Source organism: Amphiura filiformis, chromosome 4 (genome assembly GCF_039555335.1).
Source record: "Amphiura filiformis chromosome 4, Afil_fr2py, whole genome shotgun sequence".
In the NCBI taxonomy this organism is placed as follows: domain Eukaryota; kingdom Metazoa; phylum Echinodermata; class Ophiuroidea; order Amphilepidida; family Amphiuridae; genus Amphiura; species Amphiura filiformis.
Window position 1 is genome coordinate 49,117,652 of NC_092631.1, and position 22,687 is coordinate 49,140,338.

At 37.4% G+C, this 22,687-nt stretch overlaps 2 protein-coding genes across 2 annotated transcripts in view; one reads left to right on the forward strand and one right to left on the reverse strand.

Moving 5' to 3' along the window:
- Positions 1-13,559, reverse strand: part of LOC140151013 (uncharacterized) — a 31,432-nt gene extending 17,873 nt beyond the window's left edge. The window contains exon 1 of the mRNA XM_072173202.1: positions 13,353-13,559. Coding sequence (XP_072029303.1) covers positions 13,353-13,425 — 73 coding nt within the window. The 5' untranslated portion in view covers positions 13,426-13,559. The remainder of the gene's footprint in view (positions 1-13,352) is intronic.
- A 6,651-nt stretch (positions 13,560-20,210) lies between these two features.
- The window catches only part of LOC140151005 (kelch-like protein 18), a 76,232-nt gene continuing 73,755 nt past the window's right edge, over positions 20,211-22,687 (forward strand). Inside the window, 1 exon segment of the mRNA XM_072173192.1 lies at positions 20,211-20,330. The gene's annotated coding sequence lies outside the window, so the exon portion shown is untranslated.

Here is a 22,687-nt window from a genome sequence, read left to right on the forward strand (position 1 = left end):
CAAAATAGGCTTAGAAAAAGTTGTCATTGATATACAAAAAGGCTGAACATGCTACCCATGTTTGCGGCACATCCCCAACAACTCAAGAAAAAAAGAAATAGAAATATTCCTTGTTCTTAGTACCAGTAGGCCTACTGTTTACACACAAAATATATAGGCCTACTCAATGTCTATCAATTATCACTTCAAATACCAAACACGCCACTGGTAAGGACATTATGGATCAGTGGTATATTGGGTGAAATTTCCAAGGTGGGAAACCCGGGGGTACTCAGTACAAATGACCATAATGGGATGTGCAAACATGGGTAGCATTTTCAGCCTTTTGGTATATCAATGACCCCTTTTACAAAGCCTATTTTGGTATATGAATGGGTCCTTTTTTCAAAATTTTCTCAATTTTTTCGGAAAATATCCCAATTTATCCTTAATCTAGCCAAAATGTTCAAAATTTTCCCAAAATTTTGGGAAAATTTGTAAAAACTAACACAATTTGGGTTAAATTCGGCCAAAAATTTTGACTTTTGGTATATCAATGGGTCCAAATTTCTTGAAAAATTGGTATATTTATGGGTCCACTTTCAAATTCTCAGCTGCACGTCCCTACCAAAACCAAACTTGAGTACCCCCCCCCCCCGGGGGGGAAAAATGCTATTGTCATATCCCACTTGGCAATCTACTACATGTAGTTTTACATTGGCTACTCAACCCCGTTCCAGATTATCTTTTAATTTTAATTTTTTTTTCATTATCCTGTTTTGCCAAATGTAACATAACTAAATCTTAATCCTTACTAACTGCTAAAAAAGTCAAATTTTAATAGTTTTGAATTTTCAGGGGAAATGTGCCAAAAACATGCAATTTCTGACAATTTCACACAAAAAATTCAAGGACTTAGCACAAGTGTTACAAGTCGAAGCATACAAAATTTGTAGTATAGTTTGCTCATAAATTTAATATTTATAAACAGTTAATTTTTGAGAATTGGTTATAAAAAAATGTGTTTCCCAAAAATTTGAATGCATATCCTGAAATTAGTCTTAGTATAAGTTTTGGGCTTGATAGTCACAGCATACGAAAAATACCCTAGAAGCGCATGATTTTGGCCCTATTTACAAAAATTTGCCAAATATTAAAATTTGACTTTTATTGCCAGTTAGAACTAACTAGAGAATTAAGATTTAGCTGTAGATGTTTCAGTTGGCAAAACAGGATAATATGTTTTAATCCCAAAACATTAGTGCTATATTTTTCTTGTCAGCAGATTGAGCCTGAATATTGTGGTGAAATGGCAACTACATGTACCGTCCTACCAGCAAATTGTGATATTTTATGAAAGTATGGGTCCTGACCATCTCCCAGTTATAAAATTGGCTGTACCAGAGATGCCAGTCAGTGCTATCAAAAAATCCTGAAATGGCAAAAAAACTTCCTGAAAAATGTACTTTGCCCATACATTTGTACAGGATCATCCAAGTAAAATTTCCTGAAATCAGGAAATTTCCTGAAGACTGGCAACACTGCTGTAATATCTGTGGGGGAACATGCTCAGATGACACATTGTCGGACGTACGCCCGGCGGAACTTGGTCGGCATAAGTTGCTAGGAGTAGCGGTAGGCACTGCCAGGAGTAGTGGCAGTGTGAACGATGGTCAGCGTAAGTTTCGCCAGGCGTACCTCCGACGATTTACTCCTGACAAAAGTCAGGAGTAGCGAGCTGGGTGTAACCTCCGCCAGGCGTAAGTTGCAATGTGAACACTGAGCTACTCCTGGCACCTGGTGTAAGTTTGACCTTTTGTTGGTCGGAACTAAGACATTACATATTGCGTGGTTGAAAAAGGTCACAGAAACACCGGAAGTGGTAGCGATATTTACACCGACCAGAAGTGAATGCTCGGTGGAACTGGTCATGAGTGCTAGGAGTAGGCTAGGTGTGGACACGTGTAAGGTAGCGAAAATATTTGTGGAATTTTTATCAATGTTAGCGTAAGTTTACGCCGGGTGTAACTCAAAATGTGAACACGACTAGTAATAACATTTTCATGATTTATTGAGATAAAACAAAGTGTAAATGAGTCCATTTTAAATAATATGATTTTAATATACAGGGAAAGGGAAAGTGTGGTCTTATGGTTAGGGTACTTGCCTTTAGTGCACGAGGTCCCAGGTTCGATCCCCAGTGGTGGAAATTTGCTGGGATATTGACGTTAATTGACTAAAATTAATTGCAACCTCTGTAGATTAAATTCAGACTGGTTCATTTAGAATTGGGTAAATGAATCATGAAAGTACTCTGTCCTTCTGAGGGGACGTTAAGCCGTCGGTCCCATGTACAGAGAGCCATACCTATGCATGTATCTCGCAGCCAGTTTTGAAAAGATGAGACTGTTCCTAACTTGTCCCGGTGTTCAAATGGACCCCAATGGAAATAAGCTTCAATAGAGGCTTTCTTGGGTTAGGCAACAAAAATATTGTTGTGTTGCCCTCAAGTGGGAAAATGGGAAATTTGGGTGGACGGTCGGATTTCTTCTTTTTTAACTTTTTTTAAAATCCCTCAAATATTAAATAATGCTTCTTCAATTAGGGACATTTGTCAATTTTGACTTCTGGATACCTGTTAGACATCAATTAAGGGTCTGTGCAATAATTATGAGCCCCCCCCCACCAAAAACATGCGTTACCCACCCCCCGGGTAAAATTTCCCCCGCCTCTCGGCCCGCCAAAAATTCTTTGCCCCCCCCCCCCCTGCCCATGCCAAATTTTTGGGATCCCAATTTACAAACCTTAAATGGTCTATATACCTGTTATGAAGCGCAGTGAGCAGGAAAATTTTCATATTAAAGCGTTTCCGTCTGTTTTCCCAAGCCTTTTTTAGAGCGTTTAATTAAAAAGGCGCCCCATGAATGTGTGCCAAAAATCGCTTGCCCCCCCCCTCTCAGCTTGCCAAAATTGCTTGCCCCCCCTTTGGCTCGCCAAAATTTCTTGCCCCCCCCCAATTTTACCCTCCCCAGGGCTCATAATTATTGCACAGCCCCTAAAGACTAGTCCTTCAATAAAATATTAATTTTAAGTGAAAAACATTGAGTTTTTGAACAAATCTGTAAAAATCATCATTCAAAAAAAAATTGTGACCCTGATTTTTCAGGATTTAGGGTCGGACGGTTGAGGGCAACACAACACATTTTTTTCTTGGCCTTATCCTGGGTTGTCAAAACCCGAAAAAATCAAATCAAATCAAATCAAATCAAATACACTGCAGGTATCTTGCAATGATTTAATTCACCCCAAATGAACTATTTGACTTCCAACAGATGTTGTTTTATAACCCACTTGTTAGTAGTTCTAGTTTTTGATATTCTGTAGTTGCCTAAATCTAGGCCTGCTAAGAATAGGCGATTTTGGAGGCCAAAAAATGCACCCCGATTTTCCAAAAAACGCAAAAATCCGTGATTTCCTGCCAAAACGCATAAAATCTAAAAAAAAAAAAAAAATTTTTTTTTTTTTTTTTGCGATTTTAATTTTTTTGTCACGGATTTGGGAGTCCCTGGACCTAACATCCATCAAGTGCTACCATCATTAAAAAAAAAAAATAAATAAATTGGAAAAAAGTTACCAAAAAATGACAAGTTTGTATCAAATGGGACCGATTTGTAACTTGTGTTCACTGCATAGTCTATTGAAGATATAAAAATGCATTGGTTTTGTACACAAGTCTATATCTTAGATAGATTTTGAAGTGAACACAAGTTACAAATTGGTTCCATTTGGATACAAACTTGTAATTTTTTGGTAACCTTTTTTAAAAATTTAAAAAAAAAAAAATTTTCTTAATGATGGTAGCACTTGATGTTAGGTCCAGGGACTCTCCAAATCCGCAAAAAAAAAAAAAAAAAAAAATTTTTAATAGATTTTTTCAAAAATATCAAAAAACGCAATTGGAGCCAATATACGCAAATTGCGGCGCAAATAACGCAATTGCGTATTCTTAGCAGCCCTACCTAAATCGGTAGTAGTAGTGACATAATCATCCAAAATGAAATTATAGTTAATGAAAAGAGCAAAATATCTTATAAATAGTGAAATATTAATATTATATCTAATAGCATAATCAGATATTGGTAATAAAACAACATCTGTGGAAAGTAAAATAGTTCATTTGGGGTAAATAGATCATTATACTGCGGTTTACTACCAATACACCTGCAGTGTGTATGTATATTAATTTAAAATCATTACCGGTATTTAAAATGGAATAGTTTGCACCATCTAAGCCCCAAATGCAGCCTAGCGCTACCCCTGGACTCAGCGGATCTCAAACTATGGAAATCAGAATTTTGAAAGCTGGCCTTTTCATTGAAATTAATGCAGTCATGCCCAAGAGACATTTAAAATGTACAACTTTATCCAGCTTTGAATTTAAAACCTCAGAACTTTTTTTTTAAATAGCAGTTTTTTTCTCTGGTTCCAACCTTGAATAACAAGAAATTTAGGGTCTATAACTTAAAAAAAAAAAATTTAAAACTTTTTTATTTTAATGTATACATTTATATATGGTTAACCGTCCGGATTGTGGTCCGTTTAAACAGCTAGACAAAATAATAACCATTTATTTACACCCCTAGTACTTATCACCAACTTTTCATTATCACTGAGGTTGTGATCAGTGTTCTGTAGTATATTGGGAATACGCCCATCCCTACTTATCATAATACGGACCTGATATCGCCCAGGACGTTGCCTTCGATCTTTTGATAATCACTGGACTCTATACCATTCTGGTAAGTCCCACCTTAAATACATAATATTGGCGACGAGAATCATTTTTATGGAACCTACAGCAAAGTTTCAGGTGACGGAACTCTTATAGCACCTACGGATAACTTGGCTAACGTACAACGGATATTTTGGGACTTTAAAACAGTGATTTACGATCGCGACTTTTTGACTCATGAGCAGACGATACACGACGTAACTGCGAATTTTGCAATCGAAGAGTTTAAGCTTACCAATCGACGATCCACTCGACAATCACGATGTCACGAAGGCCAATTTTTGAGGAGTTTAATGATCAGGATGGCGACATTGAATGTTATTTGGATAGATTATCGCAATATTTTATCGCTATGGATATTGCTGACACGGAAGATAAGATGCCAAAAGGAGAGCAATACTCCTGAGTAGCGAGGAAATAATGTCTACAAAACCTTACGGGATGTCAGCTACCCAGATCCGCCTCACGGTAAGACCTACAAGGAATTAGCAGACCTGTTAAAGAAGCATTATAGACCACAACGTTCAGTAGTAGCAGAAAGATTTAGATACAGATCGTGTAAACAACAACCTGGTCAATCTATCAGTGATTATGCTACCAACTTGAAGAAATTAATTGCTTCATGTGAATTTCAAGGTGAGCAGTTGGAGCAGAATTTAAGAGATCAGTTCATTTGTGGTTTGAGATCTGAAGATACGATAGAGAAATTGTTGGGTCCTCAAGCAAAGGATTATAATTTTGCTCAAGCGGTAGACATGGCAATAGCTGAAGAAGAGGCAACGAAGAATGTTAAGGATATCAGCGGTAAAACGCCATCAACGGTAAACAAAATAGGACATGGACGAGGTAACAACAGAAGTTCTGGAAGTGGACGGGGGAGATTTAGACCCAAATTTGGTCAACGGAAGTCAACCAACACAGACGGCAGACCTAACGACAATGGGAAACGCAAGTGTTACAGGTGTGGCTTAACTAATCATTCCCCAAATGAATGCAAGTACAAGAACTTTACATGTTACAAATGTAATCGAGTAGGACATTTGAAATCAGAATGTCATGCAACGTCAAGCTACCATGCAAAACAAAACACAGTACGCTACGTAACAGAAGACGATGAACAATTTGAAGATTTTTGTGACACTACTTTCACCATTACGAGTACAGACGATAGTGACGACAAACGAGACGACACGCATGATGACGACAAACAAGATAACGCGCAAGACAGTGTAAATTACACATCGTCAAAACCAGTCTTCCTACCAGTGGAAATTGAAGGAGTGAAATTACAGATGGAGTTGGACACGGGAGCAGGACCGTCGATGGTCAATATCAAGGATTACCTGAAGCATTTCAGTAATTTTCCATTGAAACCAGTGTCTCGTCCACTACATGCTTATGCCGGTACACCTTTGAGCTTGGCAGGAGAGATCAATGTTGATGTAAAGTACCAAGATCAACACGCAGGATTACTACGATTAGTTGTTGTAGATGCAGACAGCTATGCACCACCATTATTTGGTAGAGATTGGCTAGCGGAGATGATCTTAGACTGGCATAATTTGTTTCCACAACAAGGTCAATACAGTGTCAAGAGTTCATGCACGGTGCCTGAGTTGAAGCAGAAATATAGTGAGGTATTTCAACCAGGATTGGGTACAGTGAAAGGTATGAAAGCAACACTTCATGTGAAGGAAAACGCAGTTCCAGTAAATTTCACAAAGCACGACCCGTACCGTACGCCCTACGTCCAGCTGTAGATAGAGAATTACAGAGAATGCAAGATGAAGGTATTATCGTTCCTGTAGATTTTAGTGAATGGGCGACACCCCTGGTTTGCATACCAAAGCAAGACGGAACGGTGAGATTATGTGGAGATTATAAAGTTAGCGTCAACCAAGCTATACATACAGACGAATTTCCAATGCCGACGCCAGAAGAAGTATTCAGCAAGATGGCGGGAGGTGAGAAATTTACCAAAATTGACTTGAAATGTGCTTATCAACAGATGTTGTTAGATGACAAATCTCAAGAATTGGTAATAATATCCACATGGAAGGGGTTATTCCGCTATACACGTTTACCCTTTGGAATTTCCTCGAGTCCAGCCATTTGGCAACGATTCATGGATCAAGCTTTGGCAGGATTGGATTACACATGTGCCATCATGGATGACATTTTAGTATCAGGAAGAAACGACGAAGAACATCTTCACAATCTGGAGAAAGTACTTCAACGACTGCAGAAGTATGGACTACGAGTAAAACCAGAGAAATGCAAGTTCATGGAACAGCAAGTGGAGTACATGGGTAGAAGAATCTCAGCTCAAGGAATTCAGCCCACGGATCACAAGATCAAAGCTATCAAGGACGCACCACAACCGCAGAATGTTACGGAAGTGCGATCATTTCTAGGCATGGTGAATTTTCAAGCTCAATTGTACCTCATCTGTCTCACGGTGATACATCCACTGAATGAACTGTTATGTGATAAACCATGGAACTGGACAGACGCTTGCACAACAGCTTTTGAGACAGTCAAGAACATATTGACATCTGAAAAGATACTGACACACTACGACTCACAATTGCCATTAGAGTTGGCAGCAGACGCTTCACCATACGGTGTTGGAGCGGTGATCATGCATGTTTACGAAGATGGATCACGAAGACCTATCGCATATGCATCACGAAGTCTGGACAAGCATGAGAAGGGTTACGCTCAACTCGACAAAGAAGCCTTGGCAATTATGTTTGGACTCAAGAAGTTCAGAATGTACCTTTACGGAAGAAAGTTCACAATTCTGACTGACCACAAGCCTTTGGAGCGAATACTAGGACCAAAGACGGTATACCAACATTAGCTGCACAACGTCTGCAACGATGGGCTATTACGCTTTCAGCATTCACATATGACATCAAGTACATCCCAGCAAAGCAGAACACGCTAGCAGATGCCTTGTCACGTCTACCATTACCAGTGATAGAGAAAGAAGAAGACGCAATATTCAGAGTAGAAGACAAGATGTTGGAGAATTTACCAATAACAAGCAAGGAGATCCAGAACGCAACACAACGTGATCCAGTATTGTCAAGAGTACTAGAGTTTACTAGAACTGGATGGCCACAGGAAGTAGACGATTTACGTTTGAAACCCTACTTCAATCGCAAATACGAGCTCTCAATAGAACAAGACTGCATATTATGGGGCCTAAGAGTGATTGTTCCAGCAAGGTATCAACAAGATATACTGCAAGAGTTACACACAGCGCACCCAGGTATGGTTCGAATGAAGGAGATAGCACGCAGTTGGGTTTGGTGGCCAAACATGGACAACGAAATTGAAGAAACGGTCAAACTGTGTTCCAGTTGTCAACAAGTGAAAAACAAGCCAGCAGTAGCACCTTTGATGCCCTGGATGTGGCCTGGAGCACCATGGCAACGAGTCCATATAGATTTCGCTGAGAAAGATGGACAAAATTTCCTAGTCATTACAGATGCATACTCAAAATGGCCAGAAGTTATACTAATGAAGAGTACGACAGCACAAGCGACAGTTAACGTGCTACGAGAATTATTCACGAGATATGGGTTACCACTTCAAATCGTAAGCGACAAGGGTCCGCAATTCAGGAGCGAAGAATATCAAAGCTTCCTGAAGAAACAAGGAGTAAAAAGTATAAGAGTATCACCATATCAACCCTCTAGCAACGGAGCAGCTGAGCGAATGGTACAATCATTCAAGAAAGGTATCAGCGCAGCTACAGGGAATATACAACAAAGATTGGACAACTTCTTAATGACATACAGATCTACCAAACACGCAACAACAGGATGCAGTCCAGCGAAGCTGTTTATTGACGAGAAATCCGAACACGACTATCGCTAGTTCGTCCAAATCTGCAAGAACGAGTCATCAGTAAACAAGCAATGCAGAAAGACCATTATGACATGCACAGCAAATACAGAGAATTCTTTCCTGGTGAGACAGTGCTGGTGAAAGATTGTAGAAAGGTCAGCGCCTAAGTCGTACATTGTGACGCTTACGGATGGAAGAGTATGGAAACGACATGTAGATCACTTACGGAGAGGAGATGTTGTGATGCCATCGCGACAGGCTACTCAAAGCAATTTGCTACCAGCTACAGAGAGTAATTTGCCACTAACGCCGTTTTTCAAAGATCAGCTCAAGGGAATGGACTCCAAGAGAAATAAGTCAAAATCTTCCGACTCAAGTGAAAGCACTAGTGACAAGACACCGGTAGATGTTCCAAGTCCAGCGATAGGATCTCATGAACTGTTCCGGAAGCAGCAGCTCAAAGAAATGCACGCCCAAGTCCATCGTCAGTGCCACGTCGCCGCAGAGGAATGCACGACCTCGCGGAGACTAATTGAGGAGCTGTAACAAGGTCACAGAAGAACTATGTATTATACGTTACGTTTTAAAAGTTGAGTTAGCCAAGTTACGCGTTTCAAGAACATTGTTCTACAAGTTTGGAGTTGAAGTTATAAACTGTTTGTGTTACATTACAAGTTAGAAGAATTTATGAACTTTGCTACATACAACGAATTACCACGAATTACCACGGGACTAGCTAAGAAAGGAGGAGTGTAGTATATTGGGAATACGCCCATCCCTACTTATCATAATACGGACCTGATATCGCCCAGGACGTTGCCTTCGATCTTTTGATAATCACTGGACTCTATACCATTCTGGTAAGTCCCACCTTAAATACATAATATGTTCGAATTAAGGAAAAATAAATGGTTGTCCCACGGACAACCAGATTACAATTTCTGGTTGTCCGTCTAAGTTTTTGGTTGTCCGTATGTACAAAGGCGATTTGTGGCTACAGATTTATGGTTGTCCTGCGGACAACCGAATCAGTATTTTTGGTTGTCCGGTGACTTTTTTAGTTGTCCCGGGCAACCGGACAACCAAATTTTCGAACGCTGGTTGTGATACAAACTTAGTAGTGGTTTATTCAGTTATTCTCTTTTTGACAGGCTTCTGTTATCTTTACAAAATGTAGAGCAAATGGTTTCTGCTTTGTTTATGAACTTCAAACTTCAAGCAATGCAAGTCTTGCAAGATGATGATGTCCCTATATCTTGCCAAACTGCGTTTATCTATCGCCGACGACTTTTTAAATAATAATTCACACAACAATCATGACAATCAATATTAATAATTATTTAAAATTATATACCAGTACTTCTGAATTGTGTGAAATTGTGTGAAATTCCTTAATAATGTAAGACAGGAAATGTATATAGACGGATTTTATTTCCAATTTCACGCATTCCTACACCTCAATGGCAGCCATAGCTGGGTCCCCCCTTACATGTAGGTCTATCCCACCTAAAATGTGAAACGATGTGGCCTTAGCGGGGATATTAAACTGCATTCCCTCACCCGTGTTACACATAGACAAAAGAATGGATGAAAGTTACAACACAATACAATTCAACATCGATTTTTAAGCGGATTTAATCCACCCAATTGGGCAGTAACAACACCTGTTTGGTGCAGATGGGACCCTGTAATATGGACGACTGAATTCTGACCATCACTTGGCTTGTTGGATTCGTCTATAGGGTATCTTGATAGAGCATGGTGAGAATGCTTGCAAATTCAGACCATAAAGTCTTAAAACTCACAAGATGCAAAATTGTAATCAACTGAAATTTTGGGAATTAGCTCTTGTTGTTTATATTGAAAAATGTCATACGGATGGTAGGATCCCAAAATATACTCACTTTGAAGCCACAATGTATGATTTCCTTCAAATTTTAAATTTGTTATTTTACTCAGAACGCTGAAAAATTATAATTCAAGTTTAAAAAAACAATTTTTAGTTTAAAATGCTTTTCGTTTTTGCATAATTGCCCAATTAATGACTACTTAGTTTATAGGCGGCAATGTAAATCTGAAATTTCAAATCCGTTTTTCTCAAATCGGACCTTCTTCAAATAAAATACCCCACAACAAATGTCTGAAGTAGGATCTTGTCCAATGTGCCAGGATATGTTCACAACATAGTGATGCATCAGTATCACCCTTTAAAAAAAATATGTACTCGCGTTCACGATATACAGGGTCAGGGTGTGCCAAAAAGGTTGATATTTTTTAATTTTTAATATTTTCCCCAAACTACTTCCTACCATTTTTAAAATACAAATATTAGTTTCCTTGTGCAATTTCCTTTCAGAAAATGTATACAAATATCATGATACAGTGAATATTAAAGAAGATTTGGACCTTCACAGCTTTTGCATGTGACTGACTGCATTGACTTCTGTGCATTTAGAGGCAACCTTTAGTAGAAATGTAATAAGAAGCTAATGTGGAATAAGAAATTCATCAATTTTGAAGAAAATCTTGTTTCTTTGAGTAATTGGCTCTAAAATGAGACATTGAAGAGCTCCATATGACAAGGGGTTATGAAGATACAACATTTAACAACAATTTATTCAAACCAACACTACAGAAATCTTACATTTTCCATGCTAATATACATAACCCTCAACCACTTGAGCCTCAACCACCTGAGCCACCACCCCTGATTTTTCAGATTCAAGCTGCTGTTATTCTGTTATTTGAATTCCAATAACAATGAAACTTCACACAGCCATAGACTTTCAGCTATAACATGATGTATCAACCAGCTCATTAGGCCAAGGGGTTGTGAAGTTAAAGTATTTTATTGGCGACTCCATTCAGAAAAATGTAACACCGCCACACTTTTTGCAAGCCCACCTTATGACATGCGACCGTAAATTACCGTCAAAACGAGCGTACATCAAGCGCTTGTGCTACGCGAAAATTTCGGAGCTGGCATCACTGGTTTTGTTGTATCAGCTCCCAAATAGCTATAAAAACATGAATTTTGGAACAAAATAAAGCTTGTTCGATGGAATAAAAGGTATGTTTGTACAGTTGAAAACATGTTTAACCTTGTTGCGAAAGTTTAATACGATAAATTTACAATTTGTACCTTTAAATAGCTCGGGTGGTCTAAAAGTCAGGATCTCCCCATTAGGTACAAGTTGGGACATGATGTGTAAACATTCAAAATTCGGGGGGTGCTTTGCACTTTGACTTGTTAAAAAACATATAAAATCGTCAGCTATTTTTTTTTGCGATTTTAGCCATTTAAAAGGGCATTTCGTGATCCATACCCTCTCAAAAAAAGTTGAGATTTTTATACAACTGGAAACCTTGATCTGGCTACATTTATAATGTTTATGTACCAAAAATGTCTTGCAGATTAATTTCTTTAACCAAAATATCGTCAAATTTGAATTTCATTCTGGTATACCAGAATGAAATTACAACAGTGGCCTATGGAGCTGTGTAATACACACATCATGCATAACTCGCAAGTTACGCAAAATCATAATCAACTGAAATTTTGGGAATAAGCTTTTTTCATGGATATCTACTGAAAAATGTCATAAAAAGAGGATGCTATTGCTAGGATTACAAAATCTTCCTTTAAAAGCCCCCCGCATATATTTCTGAAAGCCCCACTGAGCCCCCCGCAGGAACAGATCTTGGACACGCCAGTGATAATGTACAGCTACACGTACATGTAGATTCGATGTACAGTCATGACAGTACCGGTACCAAATAAATCACATTTCATATAGTTATCAGATTGTACATTAAGGCTTTATTGATATACCGGTACCATTTAAAATGATACCACTACAGTACCAGTTCATGAGTTGTAGCAGCTGTCATACATGTACATGTACATATACATTCCATTCTCAATGAATGATGCATTGCTTTTTCTGCAAATTGCATCACCTTTGCCCTGGCCTAGTGCCGTGGGGATTGCATGTATGCACTTTCAATTGGATTGGCTTGCATACTTTCCCAATGTTTGGTGAGCATATTTCTCCATGCAAGAAGTTGACATCGAATTTTCTATTCTAAATTGTTCGGTATTAATGTCTTTTGCCAATTTAACAATAGTAATTTATGTTTAAAGTTGTAATTTTGTGTTTTTGATCGCAAAGATCGGATATTTTTATTTCCGATTCGAATTCTGAACCCTTCGTAAGGGCGCAGAATTCGGCAGAACTTTGACGATAATTTTGCCTTTTTTTTTTAACACTAAAATGCATTCGATCCTTAATTTTGTTTCAACCGAGTCTTAAAGTTATTAGCAAGCACAATAAAGTTGGTACCACTTTTATGTACCGGGTACATTGATGACATTTTAAAGACTTTTTTTCAAGTTTCTGACCTGCGCAAATCTTTAAGTGTGGCGTAAGCCAGCCCAAATATAGGTGCGACGTATAAGTGTATAGCCTAGGACTGGCAAGTTTAGTCTACCCTGGCCTGACAAAATTTATTATGAAAATGCAAGAAGAACAAATATTAGACAATAATATTAATAACTGCGCAGTGCACCATCTATTTTGAGGTCATTGTGTGAAATCGGAGGGTTTTGTTCGAGGCCAAAACATGTGAAAGGGGGAAAGTAATCAAAGTTACATTACATGTATGTATTTTAAGTTGCATCATTGCTGCATGCTGGCATGCAATGCATGGTTGACAAACTCACCTGCCTTGTCGCCCTTCGCATCGGCTCCATTTTTACTACCAGCTTTTCTCTGTCTTGCGTCTCCTTTAGCCATACTTAGAATTTCTTTCGATTTGTTCTAATACCTCTGTTTACTTTGCATATCAAGAAACAACGTGACAAAATCTGAAATAAACAAACAAGTTTGTTTAAAAGTTCAGTCCCTTGAAATTGAATGATCACACACCACGCAAAACTTTGCCTGCGTGTCAGTGTACATGTGAATGACCTCTGACCCGAAAAAACGAGAGTGCTGGAGAATCCTGTTGCCAAGTTGTATAAATTTGGCACCAACTTTAGACATTCACATTCGATCTGCTTGATGAATCATCATTCTTTTTAAAAGGGAATGACTAAGGGAGTGTTCATAAATACTTTGGTGGGTGGGTTGGAAAATATTGGGGGGGTCAAAAAATTTTGGGTCCTAAAAAGGGGGGATAAAAAAAAATTCAATACTTAATAAGGGGGGGGGGATCAAAACAATTTGAGGGTAAAATTCCGGGGTAAAATGTACGAGAAGGTATAATATAGGCCCTACATTCCAAAAAATTTTGCGCGCTACGCGAGCATGAATGTTGAGTATTCAATTTTGTATTAATCTCAAGCTACAAATCAACAAAATGTGCGCACTTTACAATTTGGGTGTATCTCTATGACTCCAATGAGTAATAACTCCAAACGGTAATTTTTAGCTAAGAGTTAGTGACCATAGGCCCTCGGGGTATATCCCCAATATTTTGATATGGGGGATGGTCCATACAATCATCCCCCAGTGTTGATGCCTGTAGGCCTATATGGGTTTCTAACCAAAATTAACCCATTGGTCATTTTAAACTAAAAAGTGCCAATTTGTATGTGCTTCGTGCAAATTAATTCCAGTTTGTACTATATTTCACAAGTTTAGCTTCAATGGCAAATTTTTTTGCGCGCTTTGCGCGCATTTGTACCATGAACTTATTTTGTCGGCAAAAGGTGCTGGATTCACTGGACTTCAAGAAATTTTCTCCAACCCCAATATCCAAAAGAAATCTATGTCACTGTTAATGATATATATTTTTGGTTTCTTTTTAGGACATGAAGGGGGATCCAAAAATTTTAGACCATAAAAGGGGATCGAAAAAAATCCACACTTTTTAGGGGGATCAAAAATGTTTGACGTCCGAGGTTCCAACTTTTCCACCCCCCCCCCCACCAAAGTATTTATGAACACTCCCTAATATAGGCTTAGTAGGCCTACTCGCGGAGCTAGAGAGGCACGTCCTGTGCATCCCCCAGGACTAAACCAAACCAACTTTTTCAGGTTCCTGAGATGACCCCAAAACATAATCAGGATGTTCCGAAAAATATGGGTTTTTCCAAGATGGCGTCCAAAATGGCCCCAAATGAATGCAGGTAATCACTATGACCATATCTGAATACTATTCAATTTGATATAAGGCTAAGTAAAAATAAAAATATGTTTCTCGTCCGGGTTTTTGAAAATTAGGAGGATGAGGGGCTTTTTATTTTCTATTTTTTATTGGAAAACGACGCTAAATACCTGTATTTGGCACCATATTTTGGGTATTCGACATACAGATTGATATCCGAAAAAAGGAGGAGGCCCTTTTTATTTTATTGTTTTGAGAGGTAGGCCCCTAAGCTCTATAGGGATCACAAAACTCTTCTGAAATGATGTATTATGCATTTACAAAGCCGTAAAATAAGTTTCACTGAACTTCTGAAACATCTTTTTCAACAAGTTATAACTGAAAGTTTACAAAAATAAAAAGAAATGTGAAAAATCTTCAAAAAAGGAGGAAGGCACGGACGAGAAACATGTATTTTTTTACTCCTAAAGGATAAAACGTCCCAAAAGTCAGTATATGTTCAAAATGGCGCCCAAAATGGCCGCCAAATACTGAAAAAAGACTATAAGTTATCAAATAACGGGATTTTTCTTGACCAAACTATAACTTTTTGGCTTGATTTAGGGCCTAATATACTTCTAAGATAAGATAAAGGGAAAAAGCATCCCAGCCATCAGTGTCCTTCTGTGATAGCACCTAAAATGGCCGCCGAAATTGTCACCAATACTAGTAAAAATGACTAAAAATTCTCAAATATTAATGCTTATTTAGTCAAATATAAAGTCAAATTTGAGATATCTTTGACCCTGAATGAAGATTAAAAATATAGCACATATTGCTTCCTCCCTATTACAAGTTTACATCACTAATGATATAAATAAATAATTGGAAGTTTCCTATAGCGGATGTATACTTTTCTCACTATTGAACAGGTAGGCTGTCCCACAGTCTCGGTTCCATCTCTGGGTAAATAATTATTATTTTAATTATTTATTATTATTTATTATTAATTAGAGCTAAAACCACCTTCTCCTTCACTCCAAAGATTAAAACCAACACACCTCTGCACTAAAGCCCTAACTAATGGCAACAAAGTTATAGTGCTCCTGGAGCACTGTGCGTCGACGAAAACTCAATTAATCTACAAACCAACTTGTTTATTTTTTTATAATAGCTCTCCTAATCGGATTTATTTAATGTTACATGTATATAATCTACATTACCAGTCGTTCTCCATGGACCCGAGGGAGGGTCTATTGAACAGGTTAACATCAGCAATGACATAAGTAAATAAATGGACATTTTCTATAGCGAGTATCCACCGATTTCTACTCACAAACATGTAAACCTGTTAAAAATAAATATCCTCCCTATTATTGTTCCCAATTTTTGAAAAAAAAAAAAAAAATCCTTTGCAAGATTTTATTTGCGTACTTCTATAATTAGAAGAACTTATCCTACATCATTTTTGGGGCATCCGCTACGGCGGGCCCCTTATTTGGCTTGACTTTGTAAAAAGCTTCTAATTTCTAGATTTACTTCGCAACTGTTTTGCTTAAAAGTATGCCCAGCTTAGAAATAAAAACACAACTTGCTTGGTTTTGATTTTGATTTTATTACTGCTTGTCAAATAGACAAATATTTGTTTATATAATGTCAACTTGGAAAATATCTATATTCTAAATAAAATAATTCTGCTCCAACAACCCCCCACAACATGATTTCCTAACAATAGTAACCGAAATGGTAACCTGAACTTTATTCCTGTTTATTTGAAACCAACCGCTTTCATCCCCATGCAATACGATTTTACACCTCTCTGCAATAAATATGCTTTACATTTCTTAATCTTTCTTTGCTCTTTGCTTACTGTGCTAATGTTACATTATTGTTTTAAAGAAAAAATTGCATCCAAACGGTTAAATTTTAGCCCCGGGGTGGCACTTCAATATGAAATGGATAGGTGTTGGGCTGTGCAGTAAGGGGCATCCGGTGAGAGCAAGCGTGAGAGCAAAATATGGGGTCATTGGGTGTGAGAGTAGATCCGTTTGGATCTAAATTATGGGGGGGGGGGGCATTGGGTGAGGATATGACTTTTTTAATGGGGTCTTTCTGTGAGAACCTAAGCCTCGGAAATTGAATTTCAATAGTTTGTTATTTAAATCAGTGATAGATGAGGCTCGTTGCTGAGATGGAATCATAACTATGGGTCTGGGTGACAGATCTAAAGGAAAAAATATGGGGTCTTTGGGTGACACAGCATGTACTGGTAATGGGGCTTTGGGTGACAGCGCATGATGGTGAAAGGGGGGGTCTTAACAGCCCTACCTCCAAAGTAGGAGTGCCCCCAGCCTATCACATCAAAGCTCCCATTGGGCGCCCATTCCTTTTTAAAGAAACTTTTATTAACACAAGATATTTGTTTCTTTTCCAACTTATTTATCTTTTTCGACTTTTTTGTGGTACATGTATAAATCTATAAACTGTGTTGCAAATTAAGGGCGCTATTTACATCTTAAATTCAATTTAGCCAAATAATATTTTGTGATAAAAAGTTTTTTGAAAATTTCGATGCTATTTTGTTACTCCTTTTCTGTCATGTTTTATACTATACTAGTAGTATCTACCCCTTGTATAGATGAAACCCAGGCGAAAACACGATTTAAGATAAATTGCGCCATCAATGTTCAAAACCATGTTTAAAACCTAAAACGATAGTTTTACATGATATCAAACAACCGTGAGGGGGTAGGGCCTATATAGGGGGTCACAACTTGACTTTTGTTTGCTTTTAAGTTTCCTTATAAATGAGCCCTTGATGTTGATCATAATAAAAACTAAATTGATCAAGGGAGGTCATAACATGAATTAATAAAAGGCATATCGTGATCCACAGCCTCATCCCCCACTTTTCTCAAAAAAGTTGAGATTTTTATATCCATGGAAACCTCTGGCTAAATAATGTTTATGTACAAAAGATTTCTTGCAGATTAATCGTCAATACCATGCAGAACGAAATTATACAACAGTGGCCTTATTATTGAGCAGTGTAATCATAGACCATTTAAATGGTCTATGGTGTAATACATAACTCGCAAACGCAAAATCGGAATCAACTGAAATTTTAGGAATAGGCCTAAACTTATTTCGTGGATATCTACTGAAAAATGTCTGGTCAGTGGTCACTAAAATAATTTGGGATCTCCCAGCTGAGACGAAAATTATTTTCCTCTCAGTTCCTTCCTTGTAAATAAAATGACAGCCTCAAGTTGATGGCGAGGCCGAGATGGAACGTCAAGCATTTTAAATACAAATGGAAGGTTTTAGATTTTCTGTACTGTGACAAAATATTTTGTCTATAATAAATGACCAACTTGAGATTTTGCTTTACTCATGCACATTTGGTTGATTTTTTGAGTATCCTTTGTATCTGTAGATGGAAACTATAATACACACCCATTTATTTTTTTTGTTGCATTTTTTTGTATTTTGTGGACAAAGTGGTATGCAAAATGAAGGGGCAAATCTTCTCGTTTTATTGGTGGCATCAGTATCAACGTAGCTTACATGCTTTTAAAAGTAGGAGCCAAAAGGTGGTACATCACTGATTATTTAAATTCACTTCATTTTGGAAAGCTTACTATCAACGGATTTCGTTAAAATTTTGGATATGTGTTGCTAACACAAGGAGCAAAAAAGCAAACTAAAACAGTACCAACTGACCAGCAGGGAAACTTTGGGTTATTCCTTCATGTAATTTTACACGAAATTAGGGTTAGGGTTAGGGTTAGAGTTAGGGTTAGTTTAGGGTTAGGATTAGGGTTAGGATTAGGGTTAGGGTTAGGATTAGGGTTATGATTAGGATTAGGCTTAGGGTTAGGGTTAGGGTTAGGATTAGGATTAGGGTTAGAGTTAGGATTAGATTACACGAAATAATTACATGAAGGATCGACCAAACTTTGAATGGATCTTAAAAAGATTCAAGTAGTGTACATAACCAAGGAAAATAAATGTTAAAAACTGTTTCATATGTACAACAACATCCAAAATTTAGGGTTAAAAAGACAAAACAACCGACGTTTCGGCCCGGCGTTTCGGGAGCATAAAAACATCCATTTTACAAGGTTAAAACAAGTAGCACTAGTAGCTAGCACTGCAAGAGATTAAATGAGCTTAACACATTAGGGAAATAAAGTTGATATGTAAAATGGGAATAAGTGGTTCCTGATTTCTTTTATGACTTCATGAACTTGGTGCTCCACAACTATCAAAAAAGGAACTTGTTAAAATGCTTCTATTTTCAATGTTGAGCTATATTTTGTATTTTTAACTTGCGACATTATTTCACTGAAACTTAATTAAGCCACAGGTAACAGGTTACCACAACCATACTACAGCAATGTTGAAAAAAATTGTATTTCTTGTCACCTATACCACCATATTGGGTAGTTTTCCGTAAGCTTAACTTTTGTGATTTTGGTAACTATTTTATATTGTGATGTGCCCTGAGTAATTTGATTTGATTACATGTGTATTCAAAATTGATGCTTAAATTTGACCTGAACCAATTGACATATAACCTGACATACGGTGACCTAATAGCCTGTTCTTCTCCTAACAACACATATAGTATTAAATTGACTAATGACTATGCATTCATTGTGTAAGTGTCTATTTAATTTATTCAGTGTTATATATTTTGCATGCACCACTAGATTTTCTATAGAGAGTATAGCAAAGGATTTAATGTATTCTATTCATGTACCCTACTTGAACATGTTGAATAGAATAAATTATGGTTTGTTATGAAACACGCATCTGAGTTACTAGGATACAGTAAACAAAAAATATATAGGGCTAAAATGACCTACTAAAATAGTTTAAAAGCACTTTGTATGTAGATATATTTTATAAGTTCAGGACATGAGGTGATGAACATATTTATGTAGGCCTACTTCATAAATTTGCAAGAAAAAAAAAGAAGAGGGGTACTGATGAAAATCAGGGTATTATTCCTCCTTAACAGAACATAATATAAATTGGACTATATTTTTGATAAATGAATGAATCTTCAACCAAAAGAGGAGGGGGGATAATCCTCTGTATAGACTATGCCATAGTCGATTTTTGATAAATTACTTACTTGCAACATAATCTTGGCATTTATAAATAGGGCTCCCTTAATATTGAACATTCTGATTTTTGCCTGGATTTTTGGATCTAGTAGGCCTACTAGTTTATTGATCGCAAAAGCCCAAGTTAAAAATTATTTGGGACGCTAACAAACAGGAACAAAGGTAGTACGGTGACAGAAAATCTATCAATTGTACACAAATTTACAGAGTGGACTACATGACTACGGAGAAGTCCAGAGAACACTGAACGTGAGCAAGCCAAGCTGGAGGGATTTTCAGGTTTTGGTGAGAAGAAAAGTAACGAAAAATAATCTGGCAACTCCAATTTTCCTAGTCTGACCTTTGACCGCAAAACAAAAATATACAGAAACCTGTGGGAAAACCTGAGGATAGTGAACAATCTGTGTGGTCTTTTCATGTGGATAGCAGCGTTATTTTGTCGAAAATTTCTTTCAAATTTCCAGAACACGGTGCTGGTAAGTATATACTGTTGTGTCATATGATTTATTGAAACCGACATTGTCCGCATGAAGGTTTAGCTGTGTCCACACATTGCACCTGTGTCTGTGAGAAGCGGCTACATCAGACAGGGTCTAATTCTGCATAAAACCGGGCAACGTTATTTCTATAGATCTGCTGCGCATTCAAATTGCATTGTATTGCGTCGTAATTTCATTTGTAGCTATTTGTGTCTATGCTAATTATGTTTACACAACATGAACTCACGTGTTTTCAAGCAAATTCGCCGATAATAGGTGATCAAAAGCGATCGGAATGTTACAAAAGTACAGATCGCATTCAGCTTACTTCATATGAGATGATCTTTGGAAAAATACGGCATAATTTGTCTTGGTGTTTGCGGAATGCCATGCAGTAAAATATTAATACGTTGCGGCAATTCATGATTGACAACTAACAATCGGCGTGTCCTTCGTATCCTCCACTGTCAATTTCTTATCCACTCACTAATCCTCACAAAAGCTTTGTGTTGATTACGTAATGTGTGGAGGCAAATTGCAATAAGTACGTATAGGATAATGGCCAAGGATTAGAACGTGAGTGGCTAAGAATGGCCGTGGGCCGGAGGCCCTAGGCCATTCTTAGCCACTCACGCTTCTAATCTGCGCCATTAACCGACTTAATACACACTTATGACGTCGCGCTATTGTTTTACCGCTCCATTATTTTCCACGAATGGAGTGTTATTGAAATTTGATGCTCTTTACAAATTGATCAATTGCTCACACTGAATACACTATCAAATACACTAATAGAATGATCGTACTAGGTGCGGGTGAAAAATACACGGACTCAGCTTTATGTAAAATTTCTATAGAATTACCCATCATATCACGATCCAGGTGTTTAGTTTAAATCATCCGTAACCACGTTCTTGAATTATAAAGATCTAAAATGTTTGTTACCCAAATTGAATAAACGTAGATTCGTAAAATCATTAAAGTGATTAGAAGTACAATCAATAGTTCTTTATGCCCACTTCTAATGTGTTAACTATTGACATGATTGAAGTAGTTGCGTTTAGGTCTGTATTTTGCATAATAAAGAAAATTGGCAAACTGGTCATAGGTTAATATGAAATAGTTAAATGCAGATCATTGCAGTTTTGTACCTCAAGAAAGGTAGACCTGCCGCTATCATGAGCAATGATATTCTTCTCTATGAATCGAGTGTTCGATTTTGGACAACCTTGCAATTATGGACACTATTTATTTATCTTGGATACTAGTAATTATAATTTGTGATGGAATCATTCCGAGGATATATATCGTTGATTCGCAGCAAGGACCTAAATCAGGTATGATTCTACTTTAAGCCGAAGTAAGGTACGAAAATTTTAAACGTGTAAACTTTGTTTTATTTGGTTGGCCTTATTGCAACCCATTTTACCTAGGCCTATTATGTCCCTGAACTTCGGCGGCAAAAAAAACAACAAACAAACTTCGCCGCTTCCTCACGCTAAATAAAAGCTCAACTTCCAGTCCCCTCCGAAATCAACTGGAGCGTCCCTAACATTATAATATTTAATTATCGGATAGGCCTACTGATCGATGTAAGTAAATATTCAAACATGCCAAAATACTATCAGATGAAACATCAGATGTACTAAAGTGAAATAAAAATTATACCGAAAATAGACCTACTGTGGCTTTTATCATTATAAAACATGCCCAAAGCAAACGATTTAAAAATAAACAGATACATAGGCCTAAATACATGATACATAATGTGTATTATGTAGCAATGTTGCCCAAAATGTAACAAATTAAACGTTGGTCCCAAGCCACTGAAAACGTATAAAAATATAAAGAACAAAAAAAATGATATAAAAAACACTAAGCGTAGAAAGAAAGGTCCAAATAATTTAAAGTTACGGGCTTACTAAGTTAAGCCTAAATAAGCATTTTCCACCAAAGTGAGGGTAAAAACACATCTTGCATAATAAGTATATACAACTTTTAACCTGCCCGTTTTGATCTTGCCTTACTTTTCACAGATTGCATTGTAAATTTATGTTTAAGGGCTTGGATAGCGACGTTTTCACGTGTAGGCCTATATAATATCGTTATGAATACGGCAGACGGCCGAATCCGGATTCGGCTTTTGGTAAATTCATTTTACACATGCATTACATTTGAATTAGAGAACAAGGGATCAATGCTATATCTATAGAGGGCAATATATCGATTTTTTAGCGGTTGCTGTCGGTGACCGTACTGTGATGCACCGTCAACTAACCGTGTATGCCGCCCTCTTTTAATTACTTATTATGCTGTTATCATCTGGTCTCCGTTAACAAATTGATATGCTGCCC